Below are 19,430 nucleotides of genomic sequence, written 5' to 3'. Positions count from 1 at the left end.
TGAGAGAATCTAGGTGCTGGACGGGTTTCGGAGAGTTGCTGAAAAGGTCTCCACCAGAGCACAATCAGCACAGTCGTTTGACTCACGCTCGCATTTCAACAAATCAAAATTCGAGATCCGTCTTCAAGACACGGACCATCTACTTACGCCATTTGAAACACAACCTGCGGCATCAATCACTTGACCGGCCGTTGTTCCCGCAGCCATCGCGGGTCAGAGCGTTCACAATGGCATTCGGTAGATTCGGGGAATCGTCACAAGGCAATCAATCTGCAGCCACGCGCGATCTTGCGATCAAGGGATGGACAACTTCGAAACTGGCATCCACACCAGACCAAGGAGTTGCCTCGCTACTGGTATTCCTCCGCAAGAAGTCCGGGGATCGACAAATCTTGTCAAGCAAGGTCGTCGGCAGAGCGAACAATGTCCTCATTATCACTGTCTATGAAAACGACAAGGATCGATTCTACCATCTGAACAATTTCCAGTGGGCTGGCAGTACTCTTACGGTCGAAGACTCCAGATCTCCCGCCAACAATACCAATCGATTTCAGCAAAATCAGGCTCATGATCGGTCTCAAAATCATCTACCCTCATCTCAGCAATCTCAACCAGCAAGATCTGCGTTTGGCCAGAATGGCACTACACCACATGGTCGTCACCACCAACCACCCAGCGGACCTCGAGGAGGCGGAAACGCTCACTTCAACCAACCTCGAAACGGCCCCCGCTTCGGTGCCCAAGATACCAACAAAAATGACCCTCTCACGAACGAAGTGGAAAATACCATGATCTCTGTCCTACGCAAACGCTACGATCCTTCCATGAAACTCCTAAGTCTCAATGCTCTCGGTGCCGACGACGAACTCCTACAAATTCCTGGCATAGTCGGTTCAGACCCTGCCAAAGTCTTCGAGGCTATCTTTACCCTTTGTAAAACCAAAATCTTCGAAACCCCCAGCAAACGTGACGAGTCCGTCCACAGCATTACCCTGAGCAACAACGGTTTTGAATCCGTCGAACAAATCATGTCCCTGTCAAGGACCTTTCCGCGCCTTCGAAATCTCGATCTTGGTCACAACAAACTTGCGAGCATGGACTCGTTGAAGTTTTGGAAGAACCAGTTTCGGGATCTGGAGCATTTGATCTTGCAGGGGAACCCCGTCAACGATCTCCCGGATACATTGCCGACTCTGCGCCAGTGGTATCCAAAGCTCACATTGTTCAACAATCTCCCCGTCGGCGACAATCAACCCACGGCGCCCATTGTACAACTGGCACCCTTCCAAGCCAACCCCCAGCCTGTACCGGCACCAGCGGTACCGGCGGTGACCGGCCGCCTGCCCCATCCGGAAATTCCGTCAGACTCGCTGTTCGGCCTTCCGCAGGCAGACAAGCCTGCGGAAGTGCTTGAACGCGAGAAGATGGGCCTGCAGTTTAGTTTCGACACGAAACTGCGGCTGGCTGCCGTGGAAGAGTGCCTGGTAGCCAACAACTGGGACTACGACTCAGCCATGAAGAACTTCATGGAGCTGAAGGCCCAAGGCGCCATCCCGGCGGAGAAGTTTATACCCGGTGTTTAGGAGACCTTTGTGGACAATGGAGGGGACGTGGTCATGTTGGACCTGGGGTGAATTAACAACAATGTTATTATTATTATTATTATTTCAGAATGGCACTTTCAGCATGGCGCTCGTTTGGATAGCATTTTTAGCATGGCTTTTGCTCCCAGGGAGCACGTCCCTGAGAAGGGCGAATCACATTGATATTGTATATTTGTAATCGCCGTTGTCTTGCTGTTGGCGAGCATGTGAAAAAGTAGGCCCTCCTGCTGAGAGGGGTATCAACGCCCTCACCAATGGAGCCCCATTCCAGATTGGCCGCTGTTCTATCTCGAACTCCAATCGTGTGGAAGAACGTGGTCTGGATGTGCTGGAGGAACATGGAGCCTTGTTATGAAGCGTTGGCTATGGAATCAACAGTTTCACATGTGCGAAAAAACGTCATGGCGGCCAATTCAGCGTCGCCTGGCCATCTCATAGTCGGATTTCCACATCCACCGCATCATTTTCTATCATTGGCAAATGCCCGCTCTAAAGCCAGGAACCCGAACGCGTACCTGCATCCTCCCAACCCTTTCCATGCTGCCTGGTTCCCTGCTCCCTGTCGCGTCTTCCTCTCTCTCTCTCTCCCTCCTGACTGTGTTTTGACTTTCGCCCTCGACCCTTCATGGAGCACGACGTGAAGCCGTCACTCGTCGCACCCTGTACACCGCCTTCTCTGCCTGCTCCTCCGGCTGCCCTGCGAGATGCTTTGGAGTTCGAATAAAGAGAATGCATCGGGCTCAGAAGATGAAAAAATTGTTGGGGACTCGGACGATGATGTCCCCAAGGAAATCGTTCTTGCGCAGCCGCAGCAAGGACGGACGCTTCTGCCTGCGCCAGCTGCTGCTATTGTGAGCGGCGTCACCGGCCTGACCTCCTTTTATGTTCGGGGTGCAACAAAAGTCGGAGGTTGGGGACTTTATGCCGGCAGAGAAGCTACGCTCAAGACACTAGCCGTCAGTCGCAGTGCACTTGAGTCTATCCTCGTCGCTGCAGGACGAGATGTGTCTACGCGAAGCACCGGCGAATTGGGACGGGCAGAAGCAGAGAATCTGTTGGAGAGGAGTGTGCGTCGGAAGAATTGGTATTGAAGAGCATGGGACTAACATTCTCACAGATTTCTGCGCTGCATTCGACCATCTCCACCACCTCTTTCGTTGCCTCGACCGGCTTTCACCTCACCGAAGCCTTTATGAATTCCATCTCTGGTCTATCCATCCAAGGGCTGGCGACACTCAATGCTATTCTCGGCTCTACCGAATCCTCCCGTGCCGTCGCCGCAATCATCACGCTGATCAGGGATGAACTGAACAAGCCCGAGGTGGGTGGAAGTGGGGAGGTGGTGACATACCTGGACCTCATCGTTGCCACCATCGGATTCGTGATGCTGCAGAGGTGGGGGAGGCGTAAGACAGAACTGGACTTTCGGGATGCTGGCGGTGAAGAAACGATTTGGGACGCTGTCATTGACGACAAGGGTTTCCGAGCCGACGTCGTGGGGACAAGGAAAAAAGGCATGATCAGTATACACGCCAATGCTGGCGCGCCGCCCATGACATTCACTTCTCCAGATGGCGATGATGACTTTGAGGCATTGGAAAGGGGCACGACTTTCGAAGCCCAATCGGTTGCACTCTCAGCCGACAACCAGACCAAGCTTACTGACGAAGAAATTCGTGAGCGGATCATGAGCCAAATACCTTCTGGGGCTCGTGCCGTCATTACATCGGAGACCATCACCGCCAAAACGATTCGAGTCGAGATATACGATACTGAGACGGCTCATATTGACCCTCCGCCAGGGACCATCATGGTCGCAGAACGGCTGAACCATGAAAGCCCAACAAACGGCAACCACGTCGGACCTCATCAAACCGTCATATTCCGCACGGCTTTGAAGAGATCGAGCAGCAGAGAGAAGCCGTCCTCAGCCGAACAATTGCGATTAACAGGCCATGACGGGCTGGCCCAGGACCACCCTGACGCCGAGGACTTGCTCATGATGAGGACCGCCCCGAAACGAATCTCTATCGTGGATGAACCAATCCAGATAGACAACGGCACTTTTTCCAGTTCGGACCGCGATGAGTCGGCGATTGAGTCCTCTTCACCACCCACCTCCTCTCCCCCAAAGCTTCTGGGCCCAATTGCAAATCAGAAAAAGAGCCGCCGCCCAGTTCTTAACTCAAGCAAGTCTTCCTCCCATACGAGCGGTGCCAGTCGAATACCCCTCGTCAGAGGTAAAAAGGACAAATCACCTCCAGTGGCTAAGAGCGACAAGGGTGGGGTCATAAAGAAAGCGTTGAAAACGCTCAGTCCAAGTCAGTCGTCAGCAGCGGTCAAAGACCTCCAAAAAGCACCACCGCCGCAACGGAAACCATCGGCCTCGATGACAGTGCAGCCACCCAGGTCTCGTGCGCCTTCGACAAACCGTGAGGACGTCACGCCGAAGAGAACTTATGCTTCGCTGAGCCATGGTCATACCCCCTTGACGAGTCCGAGTCTACACCGGGCCACCGAGTCATCAACGAGCTATTTTGCATTGCACGACAGGAGAAGAGACTCTATTGTCTCGCAGACCACGGAAACATATTCTGTCCACTCGCACGACAGTCGACCGGGCTCCCCCACGTTTACACGGACTCGCACTCGAGTGGTGAACGGGCTGACCCAGACGAGATCGGAACTCGGATTGGCACTAGATGAGACCGAAGCCAGAGTCGACCCAGCTGCGGGCACCATCCATCATAGACGGTCCAGGTCTTTTGTTCCGAGTCTATATTCGATGGCGACGAAGGATTCCACGGAAGCTATCCTTTTAGCGCCGAAGACCCCGGCACCTCGAAAATCGATATATGAGGACCATAGCATATTGGCTGCCCTCATCACAAATGGAAAGGTGCCAGGGATCTTCCCGGACCGTCATCTTGTCAAAACAGTTCGACGATTTGCAAGATTCGCATCTGCTTCATATGGTGCAAATTTCCTGCGGGTTATGGGTCTCACAACCGCAGAAGAGGAGCTTAGCAAGTCGACGGAGCTCATGACCCTTGACGTCCACCACGAGCACAGCTCGTTTTCCAGCCACACAGGCTTGCCTCCCGACACCATTCTGTTGTCATCCTTCTTTGATCCACAAGGTGTGACTGGCAATACTGACTGGTCTCCCTCGGCAATATCACCACTGATCCATTTCATCTCCATCGACGATGACTCCAAAGCTGTGGTTTTGACCTGTCGCGGGACGCTTGGTTTTGAGGACGTTCTGACTGACATGACGTGCGATTATGATGATTTGCTGTGGCAAGGCCAGCGGTACAAAGTCCATAAAGGCATTCATGCATCGGCAAGACGACTCTTGGGCGGTAGTGGAAGCCGCATGATGGCCACCATCAGAGCGACACTGGAACAATATCCCGATTACGGCTTTATCCTCTGTGGACACTCCCTGGGAGGTGCGGTTGCGGCCATCCTTGCCATCTTGATCGCGGAGCCGTCGTTCGACGAGTCTAAGACCTCGTTCGTTACCGGCAGCAAGCCGAAACTCCTCACCCATCAATCCACCAGCGAATCGTTTACTTCCTACGTCCCGCCCATCAATCTTCCTGCGGGGCGTCCCATTCACGTCTACGCCTACGGCACACCCGCATGCATGTCCGAGCTGCTCCGTGTGGCCACCCGCGGCCTCATTACGACCATTGTCAACCACGCTGACATTGTGCCCTGCCTCTCCCTGGGCATTCTCCACGACTTCCGCACTGTCGCACTGCACCTCAAACACGACACGACGGACGCGCTTGGTGCTCTCAAGACCCGGGTTTGGAGTCGTCTCAAAAGCGCCGTAAAGTCGGCATTCTATAACAACCCCAGGGGACCGCCTCCGCCCGAAAACATGGCAGGCGATGGCCTCGGCGAAGATACATGGGCATGGGCAGCACTCAAAACTCTCCGTGCCGCCATGGTGAATGATAAACTGGTTCCGCCTGGCGAAGTCTTCGTGGTGGAGACGACCCGTGTCTTCGACCGACTGGACCCGGACGTGGCGCGCGAGGCTGTCTTTGGGCCTGATGACTCGAAAGATGACCGTACAGAAAAGCTGTATCGGGCGCTCGGCAGACCAGCGACGAGAGTGCAGTTCAAACTGGTGCGGGATGTGGAGAGGCGGTTTGGCGAGCTGAGATTTGGAAGAGATATGTTCGGCGATCACAGCCCCGGCCGATACGAGGCCAGTCTTGCGGCATTGGATAGAGGAATCTGTGAAGAATGAGCTGTATGGCTTTTTTTTGTTGGCGGGTCAACGATGTTACGATTTTTCTATGAGACCATTGCAGGTTCCCCCCTTGAAAAAGGCGGACTAATTCAGATATATAGAGATATATATATCCCACGTAATGTCAGATGTTGCTTGCTGGTACACATTATCTGCTCGATCTCATCTGCTCGATCTCATTACACAGTGACTGGATTTGCAAGCATATATGTGTGTTTGATCCTTGATTTTAGGCAAGGAAACAACACATCCGTCCAACCCTTCTGAGAAGCAAGGAGAATGAGTGGAAGGGAGCCAAGTCGGTTTGTTTGTGTTCTCTTTTCTTTTTTTCCTTTGCAAACAGAACAGGACAGGCCTAGACAAGCCGTCCCCGTTCAGATCGACCCGTCGCGGTGCGGCACTGTTTGTCTGCGTCTTCCCCCTTTCCATCGTTTCTTTCCTTATCTCTTTATCTTTCACTCCTCCTGTGCCCGCCCAGTGAATCTGTGACAAACTGGCTCCCTTTTCCCACGCGCTTACACGCACACGCACACGGGCACGCGACCCCCGTCGGTGACTTGTTATATAATCAAGTGTCCATCCAGTCTGAGCGGCAAGAAGCGGTAACACTTACCTGTCCCCTGTCCCTCGGGGCGCTGGGAAACATGTGAGCAAGCATCAGCTGTACCGGGTGGTCATGCTGCCCCTGGGGGAGAGCAGTGAATGCCGACTTTGGGTTCTATATATACATCCCACGAGACGGCGAGGTTTCTGAGATGGGTTTCTCCTTTCCTGCTCTCTTCATACAGAAAGAAAGCATCGATAACGACAGACAACGATATCAGCAACAAATAAATTCGGTCTTGTGCTCGCCTCGGCATTCCATTCGTCTCCAGAAGGGGAAGGGGAACAAAGCGACAAGGACGTCGGTATATTAAAGCCAAACAGCTATCATCCTCCCGCCATACCACACGTTGCGGGAGCAGTAACAAGGACAACACCGGAGTCCAGCTCATTAACGGGACAAATCACACCTTGTAAGTGGGCAGAGGGGAGGGAGGTTGAGATATGGTCTGACCAGAGCCAGGATATAGGTATATTGACGACAAGGACTTCACATTCTGTCAGAATGCAGTCGTTCGCTGGTCTGAGCTTCGGGATGCTTCTCATTCTCCTCGTTGGGCTGGGTCAGTTCGAGCTCGTCAACGCTCGTGCTGACGTAGTGCACAACTGTCCATATGCCGTGTGGTGCGCCATCGTTGTCGGATACCAGCCGGACGACCCCACGCCGCAACCCACACGCCCAGCGGTGACCTGGGTCAACCAGCCCGCCGGCGCGCTCTTGACGAGCTACTTCCTCGACTACCCGCCGGACACGGGCGTTGCAATGATGTGCACGCGAGACCCCTCGGCCACGACGCCGCTGGTCACGCAGCTCGAATACGCGTGGGAGCAGGACGAGGGCCAGACGTACTTCGACGTCAGCAACGTGGCGGGCGCCCCCTTCGTCAACGAGGGGTTTCGGATGGACGTCGACGACCCCGAGGATCCCACCCTGGCTCTCCGGAGCTGTCACGGCGCCTCCTGTGCGCCCGGGGACACCACCTGCAACGACGTGTACGAGAAGTCCAACGACGACTTTCAGGGCATGAGGACCTGTTCGGACTCGGTCAATATCAACTTGACGTTGTGCTCTGGGTGAGCATTAGATACCATGGTGGCCGGTAAAGGAAACTCTGGTGAAGTATATATATTATACGTATTTATCCTCAGGCACACACACAGAGAGAGAACGAGGGAGTCCGGATGCAAAGGGGATGGATATCCGAGGTCTTGCAGCGATAGGATATAGATCTCTGACTCGCCCTTGCATTGGCTCCGACAAATTGATGGATGCATTCTGAAACCCACCGTTTGTTCCCAGAGGATCCGTAGTCTAGCGGGGATATCAGAACCAAGTCTGGCCCTTTTGCCATGTTGTGACTCTTGAATTCATCCTTTTGGGTTGGTGGCGCACGAGACGTACTGTAAACGGCAAGTGGAAGAAGTGATAATTAATATCAAATAAATGGGTGATGATGACGATGGCGATGACTCCTCCGTGCGCGCTTGGCCCGTTCAACGGTCCTGTGGCTGTGGCGACTGGTTGGCGGTGATTGGTGATTGGTGATTGGAAGAAAAATCACGTCGCACACACCGGTGGCTTCTTGGGCGACATGCACCATTACATACACACCATTTGAATGATTCACAACTCTCCCACCGGGACCTTTGGCAACCCTCAGTGTGTGCCCTTTTGCTTTCGATCAGCCTCGCTGCCAACCGAGACACACGAAAGAGCATCTTGAGTAACAACAGCAACGCCTGCCGTGCAGAGCATATAAAGAAGCACAAGAAAGCAAACTCCAGACCGACCCCCGCAACTCACTATTTTATTTATCATTTAGCCCCTCCTGCTACATCTTCCACCCTCTTTTTCTATCTCCCTTTGACACCAACTGCGCCTCTTGAGTGAAAATGGCGGTCCGAGCACAGGTAAATGTTCCTCGTCCTCCTCCTCCCTGCTGCTGGTCACCCGTAGCCCAAACCCGTCTCTTAACATTTTCTCACCGCCGCAGTTCGAGAACTCCAACGAAGTGGGCGTCTTCGCCAACCTCACCAACAGCTACTGCCTCGTCGCCGTCGGGGCCTCGGAGAACTTCTACTCCATCTTCGAATCCGAGCTCGCCGACCTCATCCCCATCGCCCACTGCACCATCGCCGGCACCCGCATCGTAGGCCGCCTGACCTCTGGGAACAAGAAGGGCCTGCTGGTCCCCACGTCCACCACTGACCAGGAATTACAACACATACGGAATACTCTGCCCGACGAGGTCAAGGTTGAGAGGATAGAGGAGAGATTATCGGCGCTTGGGAACGTCGTGTGTTGCAGTGAGTGGCGTGCTCTGTGTTGCGAAAATGGCGCATTCGCATCTCATTTTAATCTTTTTTTTGCAGATGACCATGTCGCCCTCGTCCACCCGGACCTCGAACGCGAAACCGAGGAAATCATCGCCGACACCCTCGGCGTTGAGGTTTTCCGCCAAACCATCGCCGGCAACGTACTGACGGGCTCCTACATGTCCCTCTCGAACCAAGGGGGCATCGTGCACCCGAAAACGAGCATCCAAGACCAAGACGAGCTGAGTTCGTTACTGCAAGTGCCTCTCGTCGCGGGCAGTGTCAATCGCGGCAGCCCCGTCGTCGGTGCCGGCATGGTCGTCAACGACTGGCTGGCCGTGACCGGCATGGATACCACAGCTACAGAACTGAGTGTGATCGAGAGTGTCTTCAGACTGGGCGAAGGCGGACCCGGCGGCCTGGACGCCAGGATGAAGGCGAACAAAGAGAGCATTGTCGAGAGCTTCTATTGACGGCCACTACCGCTCTGCGACACATGCACGTATCCCATGGGACACCGGACATTGGCATTATCAACAAACTTGGCTCACGGATAACAATGGTACATTCCCTCGCGGCAGACTGGTTTTCATGAATCAGTCGCAGATGAGGGAACGGGCGGCGACGCACCTCGGGCGATTAGAGGGGAAGGAAAAAAAATACTTATCTCGAGCGACGAGGTTCTACATACCATCCCGCATATTCCCGCAACCTCTGATGAGATCTGCCTCGGCAGCGAGTGTAGAAAGGATTCCAAGACGAGAGAAGAAGAAGAAGCAAAAAAAAGAGGATCGATGTAGGCCTTTTCTGAGGAAGGCCACATGCGCGGGAATGATCACTACCGAAGCTTGCGAGCTAGGTGTCACAAGCAAGAGCAAGAGCAAGAGCAAGAGCAAGAGCAAGAGCAAGAGCAAGAGCAAGAGCAAGAGCACGAGCACGAGCACGAGCAGGAGCGCGAGTGGCAGAGCAGATTCAAAGCGCGGCGAACTTACTTGGTTGGTGGCTCTCTATCCCGACATCTCCTGATTCGGGACCCCCACGAATCGCTTAACGACTCAGCCAACTCCATGAAGGAACGGACAGACGGGACTTGACGACGTGACTTATGAGGCCTGCCTTTATCACTTTACAAGGACAAGGCCAAGGAAAAGGGCAGAAAGGCATGATTCGCCCGGTATGCTCCCCAAAAGGACGTGATGATTGAGGGGGAACTGAAGGAAGGAAGGAAGAAGAAGAAGACGATGATGATGATGATGAAGAAAAAAAAGAAATAGACCGAGATCGGGGCTTCATAGGAAGAGTCTGAGCAGCAGCAGCGATTGATCCATGGAGTGAGTGTCTTTTCCTCCCTCCGTCGACCAGAGCTTGATTGATTACATGACTCGGTAAACTCGGTCGAGAGTTGAGACTCCGTTGAGATCTGTCTGTCTGTCTGTCATCTCAAGGCTACATCAATATCGCAGCAACACAGCACATCGCCTCGAGGATCAGGCCAGTCAGTTCAGGGACCAAGCATCCATCACCGTTCAACAAGTCAAGTTAACCTTTCAACATTCATCGCGCGATCCTCGATCGAGATATCATATTCATCCATGGGAGCCTCTTTCTCTTTTCTCTTTTCTCTTCGCTTTCCATCATCCATCTCTGTCTGTCTCTGTCTCTACCCCTCTCTGGCCTGACTGGATTTAAGAGATCCCGATTGTGAATAAAACCCGACCACAGTCGTTTAGAACTTGGGTACTTTTTGGGCCTTTCGAGAACTTCGTCGCTTTGTCTCTCTCTTTCTCTCTCGTGTAGCTATTATATCAACCAGGTCGTTGGTTAGCGTGTGCTCCTACAACTACACAGAACAGCTTAGGCTAGTATCCCACACGCTGTGGTCAAATGTGAAAGAGAGCAAAAAGACCTTCTTGATCCCTAGAAGGATGGGACGACAGTGGGCGTGACCCCCAAGACTCAATCAGTCAACCCCAGCAGTGTCACTCTCCGCGCGCTGTGGACGATCTCGCCAACCGTTCTGATCCTCGATCCTCGAGTTACCAGGTTGATGTACACAAAAATGTCCAAGTTGCTCCAAGAATCCTCCCCCCTTGCAATGGTAGTACGCTCGTGAAGTAATGCAGAAACTTCCAACCTCGACTCCGTGCTCATAGCTGTTATCCGCCTGCCTCTGTCGCGTCAACGGGCTGATCATCGACCATGGGATTTCTAATCGCCCCCTCCGCCTCCGGGCCAATGCCATTCCTCATGACCACGTCTTCCGCGTCATCCCCGTCATCCACATCTTCCGCCTGCGCCTGGGCGAGCACGTCCGCCATGCTCTTTCCCTTGAAATTGGTGTCCGCGTAGATGTCTGTGTCGCCGCCCATTTCCACATCAGCGCCTTCATGTTCCCCGTCGCGGGGTGTACTGTCGGGCGGCGTCTCTACTGGCGGCGCAGGAGGAGGTGGCGGGGGTGGTGGCGTCTCAGCCTCCACGTTGACTCTCTTGACCGGGGATCCAATCGGTTCTCGTTCGTCCTCGGCTCCGGCCCCAGCGAGGTCCTCTGTCTCGATACGCTTCCGTTTTAACGTCCCAGCTCCATTGGGCTCGGATGGGGTGTTGAAACCGGGCGTAGCATCTGCGTCCCCGTCTTCATTATCCGACATTTTGATGTCCTCATTATCCAAGGCGGCATCTGCTTCAGGAGGCGATATGGTAGGGGACTGAGCAGGTGACGCCACGGCGCCCTCACCGTCTCCTGGGCCCTTCTTCCTCTCCTTCTTTGCCGCCGCCCTTTCAGCCTCGTGCTTCTTGTGCTTTTGGTAAGCCTTTTCGAAGAATTGCTTGCAAAACTCTTTCACTTTCTTCTGTTGCCGCTCATCAATTTTGGTGGGATCCGTCACTCGCCCCGCCTTGTAGTCTGAGGCCACTAGCTTTTTAGCGATCTCCTTTGCAAATCGTTTCAGGTCGTCCCGGGGAATTTTGTGCTTGTATTTGTTCATGACGTGTGAGATATGGGGGAAGAGCTAGACCAGCTGGTTAGACAGTTTCCCCATGATGCGGAAGACAAAGCAATGCTTACAGTGTTCTCGTAGAGCTTCTTCTGTTTCTCAATGTCGTACGACTTCCACTTCTCTTCCTTCTTCACTTTGGTAGGCTCCGGCGTGTCCGGGGTACTGTTTTTGGTGTCTTTGTCGTGAGACGTGACGATGTTCTCAATGATACTCTTCAGCACATCTCGCTCGGATGGCTGTTTCGGTGGCGGTGGGGGAGGGGCTTCTTCTGCGGGTTTCGTCGGTCGGGCCCATGTGGTCTGCCCGTTAACAGAATAGTAATAAGTCCTGCCTTTGTCTTGGGCCGAAAACCAGCCTCGCGGCAATGGAGGCGGCCCACGATGAAAAGGTATGGGGGGACGTGAGTAGAAGGATCCCGGTCGCTGGAGTGACCGTGGGCCGGAGGGCGCACTTATCGAAGCAGGCCCTCTCGGCGGAGATGGCGACCTCGATTTGGATCTTTTTCGTCCCTGGGCAGATTCTCTCCGCTCAAATGGCGTGGTCTCCGTCTTGACGGGTGTGGAAGCATCTTCCCTCTTCTTCCGGGGTATTCTGTACGCTAATTCGAGCTTCGACCACGCATCCAGCAGCGCTGACGCCTGGGTCGCTACTCTCTCGTCAGAATGATTGGTTAAAGACTCCATGGTCTTGTCAATCTTGGCATCCACGATTTTATTCCTCGTGAGCCGGGGCAGTCGGTCAAGGACGTCGAGAATCTGAAGAATAATGTTCTCGTCATCGCGCCATGCCGAGAGCTGCGAATTGAGGATCTGGTACCCGTGGAATCTGACGACTCGGTGCCACGCCTGGTCATCGGTACATCGTTGAATGCGTTGCAGGAGCTTGACGGCAATCCACTTCTCTTTGCATTGCATCAGTGCGGCCATGACCTTGGTAACGCCATCGACGTCTAGAGATTTGGCTTCGACACTGTCCACGTAGTCCTCGTCGTCTTCCGCCGTCTTCTTCTTGCGTGGCCGTTTCGCAACCATGGTATCCCATGAATCATCATCCTCGATACCCAAGGCTTCGATAGTCGCGGCTGACAGCTTGGTGGCTCGTTCGGTCTGGGTCTTGCCTCCGATAAAACCGGTGCAGTTGGCCTCGCCACAATAGCAGGGCTGCGGATTGGCGCCATATCGATCGACATTGTAATTGAAGACCAGTTCTTCCCCAGCCTTGATATAGCGCTCGGCGAAGATGCCCATGCGCAATTTATCACCGACCACCCATTTGTCAACGTAGCAATTGGGGTTACAAGAGTGGTTGCAGAAACGAGCAAGGTTTCCCTTCTTCGTAGCATCGATAAACTCACCTTTGCTCAGAGACATGAAATAGAAATGCTTGATCCCTTCGTCGTCATACTGCCGCATGCGCTTCCGGAAAGTCCCTTCAGGAATGGTCTCGCCGATGTATTCAAAGATGAAGTCATGGGGTCGCAAATCGACGTCGGTGCGAAGACCATAGCCCTTCTTTTCGGTTTTGATGATGGACACTTTGGCGTAGAGGCGTCTGAGAAACCGCTGGTTTTGGCACGAGGTACCGCAGCCGCAGTCATTGACACATTCCATTTTACACGCGCGGTTGATGCAGTCGGAATCCTCTCCACAGGCAAGATTCTGCCTGGTGGACGGGTCTGGATATATACATAATCAGCCGCTGCGAGAATTATCAATGATCCAAATGGGCGGCAGACTCACCCCACTCCTCGCTGCAATCGCAGTCGAGAGCATGTTCGCTGTAACCGAGATATTTGTTTTGGTAAGTGCACGTATCAATGACAGTGAATGTCGAGGTGGCTTCTTTTGTTGCATCGGGGAGGTGGTCGTAGAGAGGAGCGACACGAGGGGGAAGCTTAGAGGTGGCCCGGGAGGTCTTTGCGGGCTTTGATGGCTCCTTGGGTTCAGGCTTGACGGGCGCGGTGGAGGTCGAGTGGTGACCATTCGCCTCGTTCGGCTCTTTCTTGGCAGTTGACGTGTCAGGATCAGCGGCGCGAAGCCGAACTGAAGAAGATGTCGATACAGAGGATGAACGTGAGGACTTTAACCGGGCCGGTTCCAGAGAAGGTGAAGCCGACGGGCTCGCCGAGCTGTGATGCTTGATGGCGGCTACGCGGGTGGTGCTCAGCTCGTGGGCAAGCTCTGCATCCACCGACTCTTCGCGCTTGACCTCAATCGTCTCTTGCTCGTCTGTAGATGCACGTCGGGATGAATCTCTGCTTAGCTGACCCATCTTGAAGACGATTGTGATGAATGTGTGACCCCCAGGGATGGTTTGGTGTCAAACCGACGCCAGAGTGAGGTGGTGCAGAAATTTCACGGGGTCTTGGGCATCTGGGCGACCGTGGAGCTCCAACAAAGATAGCAATTCAGCACTGGACAATCCAGAGTTCAAGGTGCGATGATCAGGAAGCCCTTGTTTTCCCTAGCTGCACTTGCCAATTGCGTAAATTGCCTGAGGTTCGAGGGTGGGAATGAGACAGCAGAGGAGCCGCCGAACGGTCTATCAATGAACGAGGGGCAGAGGTGTCTACCACCCCATAAATTCGCCGTCGCACGGTGATCTTTTGTGTCTCTCTTCCTTTCAAGGAGTGAATGAGATGAATTGTCTCTGCAATGACCGGGGACCAGGTGACGAAGCAAAAGCAATAGGGCGGCGGCGGGTGAAGGACATTCAAGAGGGCAGGATAGCGTGGTGGCTCCCTCCCATCATCTCCAGGCGCCACAGACACCGGGCACGAGGCAGCGAAATATGTAACCAAGAATCAGGGAGTCCCGGCTGCAGTTCCTCAGGAAACCGCCAAAGAGAAGAAAACGAAGATGGGTGAGTCTGAGGGTGGTTGATTGTTGGGAGAATGGGAGGAATGGGATGATGAATGGGTGAAAGGTCTCTTCTCTCGCTCGTCTCTCACAGTCTCTCTCTGCCAAGACGAGCCTCCGACATTCCGCCTCTCACAGTCAGTCTCGGTCACAGTCGCACCCCTTCGGAAAGGCATCGCGCTGTCTCTCTTATCCTTCCATTCACTATGCCTCCCCCCGTATCCAAGCGATAATGGCAGCAGTAGCACTCTCACCAGCCCCACCATCTCTGTGTACCTCCTCCATCTTCCAATGTATCCCCAGGCCGAGGTCGGGTGCTCCTCAGACGTTCAAAATTCCACCTCTCTCGCCTGTCTATCCCCATATTATCTGTGAGCCCTTCCTATGTCTATTAACCCTCCAGTGCCGTTTACTCCCAAGACAAAAGTTTTCGATGGTGGGATCGTGCGTGTATCACCAGACACGGAAAACCACAAGATATCAGCCTGTATGTCCTGTGGTCCTCCAAGTGGCTGGAATATCGAGTAGCCAATAGGCGTCAAAACAACATATTGAGGCCCTGCCATGTCTTCTCGTCCCAGGCCTGGCGCCTCTAGATGGTGTATCATGGAGCCAAGGCCCAGGGCCAAATCTCCTATGCAATACCCAATTGGTGATAGATAGCATCTCCGGGTTCAGTTGGCCTCGTCTTTCGACCGTGTTCGGCTCTTGCTCTTAACCATGTCCATAAGTCCCATGAGCGAGGTTCTTGCTTGTCGTCCAGCATCTACTGCCTTACCTTTCCATGCTGAAGAGTACTTCCCGGGCGACTGAGGGCTGGTGGGCGTGCTCGTGTTTTCTTCTACTTCAGCTCCAGCCCCCGCGGGTGGAGGGGTGCTTGCTTTCGACGCCTCTGCTTCTTTGGCTCGTGCTCGTTGTGCTTTCTCGGCGGCGATCCATTCCCGGTGTTCCTGCCTCCTTCTTTCATACTCTTCTCTGGCGGCTTGTCGCAGTGCGCGGCTGACTTCGGTCACCCGGGCCTTTCGAGCAGAGAACTGCGTATAGTCCTTGATCTGGTTCTTGGCTTCTTCGCCCTTCGCCGCCCATTTACCGGCGAGTCCGCTGATGGCCATCAACCGAGCATCCACGCGTCTCGTGAGGTAAACGTTGGGCTCCCTCTTCTCCTCCTGGGCTCGAGCCATGATTCGCTCAATCTCGTCACGGTACGCGGTTTCGTAAATGTCCACGTCCGCTGCCCCAGGGCTTTCACTGACGATGGGCACATCTTCGTCTCCGGGAACAAAGGTCCTGTCGTCGTCGGGGCCAGAACTGACCCCCGAAAATGTGGACGGACCAATGTAAAGGTATAGTTGGTCCTCTAACGGGTCGTGCGCGTGCCCTCGGTGGCCTATCTCGTCAGTAGTGTTTGCATGCAGCCTCAGCGATCGGAATGGAGGCAGCTTCATTGGATCGAGCTTTTCAATGTCTATTGGGCTTTGAACTCTGGAGAGCGAGTCATCTGTGTTGGTGGGTGTGTGAGTCAGTCCTCCCGAAGGGCTGCCAATGTCCCTGCCTCTTTCGACACCTTTTTGCTCTTCGCTCTTTGTCGTATCGTCGATACTCAGCGTAGGTACTGGTCGGACATTCAGCCTGTTCACGTCTTGGGAAAGCTCCTCAATTCGTGGTTGCGCGTCGGTATGCTCTTGGCCAAAAGCATTGAAACTATGTGATTTCGGGAGAGGAGATTCGGAATCTTTGGATATGGCTCCCGGAGGGTGAGAGAAATGTGCGCCTTCTTGGTCGCCCAGTATCGAGGTCATACCCTTCGGTTTATCCTTTCCTACAAGCGACTTGAATTTGTTGACAGCTTTCACCTGCAGAAAATGATCATCAGCAAAGTTCTCAACCAAATTCAATCTCCGAAGCTTACAACTGTCATGAGATTCCTCATATTCTTGGTGATGGCCGCGTTCATCTCAGCCTCCGTGGGGGGCTCAACGAGATCAGAGGTGTTCTCCTCTTCTGGAAGCAGCTTGTCAGTGCCCTTGTTCGTAACCCACGGATGTTCCTGGACCAGGTCAGCATGTGTGACACGACTCAGCGGGAGTATTTACTCTCAACTCCGGCATCTTGATACGTTTCTGCGGATCTTTCTCCAGAATGCGGTTCATGAGATCCCGAAAATCTTCATCTACTTCGTCGCCCAAGTCTGGCTCGTCGGTTTTGATGGCCTCGTAGAGTTCGAAAATGTTCGTCTTCTCAAATGGGATTCTGCCGTACTTTAAGCAGTATAAAGTCACTCCCATTGACCAGATGTCTGTCGCACGCCCCGATACATCTCCGTGTCGAGCAACACAGAGCTCCGGGGGGAGAAACGCTGGGCTGCCGGCGGACTTTGCAGTAAGCATTTCGGAGTCCTTTTCGAACATCTCCGAGACGCCAAAGTCGACCACCTTGAGCACATCATCTTCAGTGACCAAGCAGTTGTCCGGTTTGATGTCACGATGCACTACCCCTTGAGCATGCAAATATTCAATTCCGAGAATCAAATCTCGAAACCAGTATCGACAGACATGGTCGGGGTACGGATCTGCTCTTTCTTCCAGCCCTACCTTCATCACCACACCTTTCTTGCACATCTCCAATACCATGTATAGCGAATCTTCTGTGGGATCATCCAACACCTCAATCAAGGAGACCAGGTTTGGGTGGTTTAATTTCTTCATGATGGCAATCTCTTCTTTTATCAGGTCAATCGAACTGGCTTGCAGTTCGCCCTCATTGCCGACATTTCGGTGCAGGGGAGAATTAAAGCCTTGTAACGCTCCCCGGCGCCTTTGGGACAGAGGTTTCCGGAGGATGTGAGACTGTGCTCGCTTGCGCAGTCGCGCTTTGGAGAATTCTTTGACGGCCTGTTCCCGCAGGTTAGCAAATGCTCCGTGGACTGGTCCGTCAGGAGTCCTTACGTATTCTTTCCCATACTGGTCGATGGCTAAGTGAACTGCGCCAAAGGATCCGCGGCCAATCTCTTGCTTGATAATATACTGATTGATGCGGTGTTCTGCGACGCCGTCATCTTTGCTGGTGACGTATTCGGATCGTGCATTGAGAGATTCCTGCAAAGGCTAGATCAGAAGGCCCGTAGAGTCGTCTCGGAGGTGGTATACCTTGACTTGTCTGGCCGCTGAAGGGCTCCGGCGATGATGGCGTGAGGGTGTATTGTACTCGGGGCTGGACCTACAGCGGAGGTCAGACACTTTGATCCCGTCGTAGATTGGTAGGTATCTTCGACTCACAAGTGTTTGACCACAGGAGGCTTGATGAGGGGGGACGAGTTATTGGTGTTGGCACCGTCTTGGAGGGTATTCACATGTGATTGTGGTCGATCGCGGGGCTGGTCTGATGCATTGCTTCCGGGAAAGCGACCAGCTTCCTCCGCCGACGTGGACGTAGGCGACGCAACGATATCCATGGGGCACTCGACATTGGAGTTGGAAGCCTCCCACGATGGCCGTTAGATATCTGGATACAGAGCCCGGACGAGCTCAGCTTTGGTTAGGTACCGTCACCCAGCAAAAGAATGACGCCGGATGGTCGAGGACCATGGTCGATCGGTGGATGAATTCTCCGCTGCACTTGCCCGTTCTTGGCTGGTGCTGGAAGTCTGAAGTGTCTATCTGCAAGTGACCACCGGTCATACGCTGCGCAACGTCACGTTCGACAATCGGACATTCTGTTCTATCTCAGAGCCTCTGAATAGGTCACTGTTTCTTTCTGGTCGACCTGCTGAGTGAATTCCGCCCTCGGTGCATGTCCGCAGCCATCAATTCTTGACGATTGGAAACCAGCACACTCACCGTCACAATGGTGGTCTACTCTTTCTACATATTCGATAGACATGGTGAGGGATTATTCAGGCTACAGGTTGACCTCTTATGATCCGAGATGTCTGATTGTTGCAGCTGAATGCATCTACAAGAGGCGATGGCTGCCTCCATCAATCTCGACCACCGGCAAAACCTCAAGGCCGTCTTCCCAGACATACGTCAATGGCGGGCCGCAAGCGCGCTCTATGTTGAGCGCAGAGGACGACGCAAAGCTCATATTTGGGACAGTGTTCTCTCTGCGAAACATGGTGCGGAAGTTGGGAGGCGAAGATGACAGGTCGGCCGGTCGGGCAACCTGGTAGACCAACTCTGCTGATCGAGAATACAGCTTCCTTTCCTACCGGACCTCCCAGTACAAACTGCATTATTACGAGACGCCGACCAATACGAAGTTTGTCATGCTCACGGACACCAAGTCGGGCTCGATGAGGATAGCTTTGCAGCAAATCTACGTCAATTGTTATGTCGAGTACGTAGTCAAAAATCCATTGTCACCTGTCGAGCATCCTGGCGGGATTGGTGTCAACAACGAATTGTTTGAAGCAAGTTTGGAACAATTTGTGGTAGGGTTGATTGCCCCTGCTGGAGGAAAGCCTTGTGCTGACCAAGACATGAAGGACCGCGTGCTGAACGCTCCCTGACGACAGCAAGATTCCTCTCGTGGGGAAGGGGTAGGCTCGCGTGCTGGAAGCCTTGGAGATCCTACCTCACATTCCCTCGTGGATTTCCCGGGCGTCTTCTGCATCCGTAAAATTGCAGCAGGTGGGTTGACTTGAGACATCGGCACGGAACGAATCCACCTACTATCTAGCCACCCCCAGACTCTGGGCGCGGCTTCGCTGCCAGTCGCAACAATCACAATCAAACAATGTATCACTTTTCGCCCCAAGGCAGCGGTCACAAGGGACGAGACGAAC

General features: G+C 53.6%; 7 protein-coding genes across 7 annotated transcripts; 5 read left to right on the top strand and 2 right to left on the bottom strand.

Moving 5' to 3' along the window:
* Nucleotides 1-227: 227 nt before the first annotated feature.
* Nucleotides 228-1,583, top strand: AYL99_03038 (hypothetical protein; the record flags this gene model as incomplete). The annotated part of the gene is made up of 1 exon (XM_018834554.1): nt 228-1,583. One exon carries the CDS (start codon nt 228-230, stop codon nt 1,581-1,583), a length of 1,356 nt encoding a protein of 451 aa, XP_018697178.1.
* A 725-nt stretch (nt 1,584-2,308) lies between these two features.
* AYL99_03037 (hypothetical protein) lies at nt 2,309-5,871 on the top strand (the record flags this gene model as incomplete). The annotated part of the gene is made up of 2 exons (XM_018834553.1): nt 2,309-2,671; nt 2,722-5,871. The coding sequence occupies 2 exons, from the start codon at nt 2,309-2,311 to the stop codon at nt 5,869-5,871; spliced, it is 3,513 nt and encodes a 1,170-aa protein (XP_018697177.1).
* Nucleotides 5,872-6,982: 1,111 nt separating this feature from the next.
* AYL99_03036 (hypothetical protein) lies at nt 6,983-7,555 on the top strand (the record flags this gene model as incomplete). The annotated part of the gene is made up of 1 exon (XM_018834552.1): nt 6,983-7,555. One exon carries the CDS (start codon nt 6,983-6,985, stop codon nt 7,553-7,555), a length of 573 nt encoding a protein of 190 aa, XP_018697176.1.
* Nucleotides 7,556-8,370: 815 nt separating this feature from the next.
* AYL99_03035 (eukaryotic translation initiation factor 6) lies at nt 8,371-9,266 on the top strand (the record flags this gene model as incomplete). Its single annotated transcript, XM_018834551.1, has 3 exons — nt 8,371-8,388; nt 8,472-8,784; nt 8,851-9,266. The coding sequence occupies 3 exons, from the start codon at nt 8,371-8,373 to the stop codon at nt 9,264-9,266; spliced, it is 747 nt and encodes a 248-aa protein (XP_018697175.1).
* A 1,683-nt stretch (nt 9,267-10,949) lies between these two features.
* On the bottom strand, nt 10,950-14,060 carry AYL99_03034 (hypothetical protein; the record flags this gene model as incomplete). Its single annotated transcript, XM_018834550.1, has 3 exons — nt 10,950-11,801; nt 11,858-13,464; nt 13,529-14,060. 3 exons carry the CDS (start codon nt 14,058-14,060, stop codon nt 10,950-10,952), a joined length of 2,991 nt encoding a protein of 996 aa, XP_018697174.1.
* A 1,261-nt stretch (nt 14,061-15,321) lies between these two features.
* On the bottom strand, nt 15,322-18,098 carry AYL99_03033 (hypothetical protein; the record flags this gene model as incomplete). Its single annotated transcript, XM_018834549.1, has 6 exons — nt 15,322-16,500; nt 16,557-16,694; nt 16,741-17,538; nt 17,593-17,742; nt 17,794-17,863; nt 17,923-18,098. 6 exons carry the CDS (start codon nt 18,096-18,098, stop codon nt 15,322-15,324), a joined length of 2,511 nt encoding a protein of 836 aa, XP_018697173.1.
* A 392-nt stretch (nt 18,099-18,490) lies between these two features.
* Nucleotides 18,491-19,154, top strand: AYL99_03032 (hypothetical protein; the record flags this gene model as incomplete). Its single annotated transcript, XM_018834548.1, has 3 exons — nt 18,491-18,527; nt 18,589-18,790; nt 18,842-19,154. The coding sequence occupies 3 exons, from the start codon at nt 18,491-18,493 to the stop codon at nt 19,152-19,154; spliced, it is 552 nt and encodes a 183-aa protein (XP_018697172.1).
* Nucleotides 19,155-19,430: the final 276 nt, after the last annotated feature.

The sequence above is a fragment of the Fonsecaea erecta genome, assembly GCF_001651985.1.
Source record: "Fonsecaea erecta strain CBS 125763 chromosome Unknown Scaff2, whole genome shotgun sequence".
Classification (NCBI taxonomy): domain Eukaryota; kingdom Fungi; phylum Ascomycota; class Eurotiomycetes; order Chaetothyriales; family Herpotrichiellaceae; genus Fonsecaea; species Fonsecaea erecta.
The sequence above is the reverse complement of the archived record's forward strand: the minus strand, read 5'-3'. Positions and strand labels throughout refer to the sequence as shown.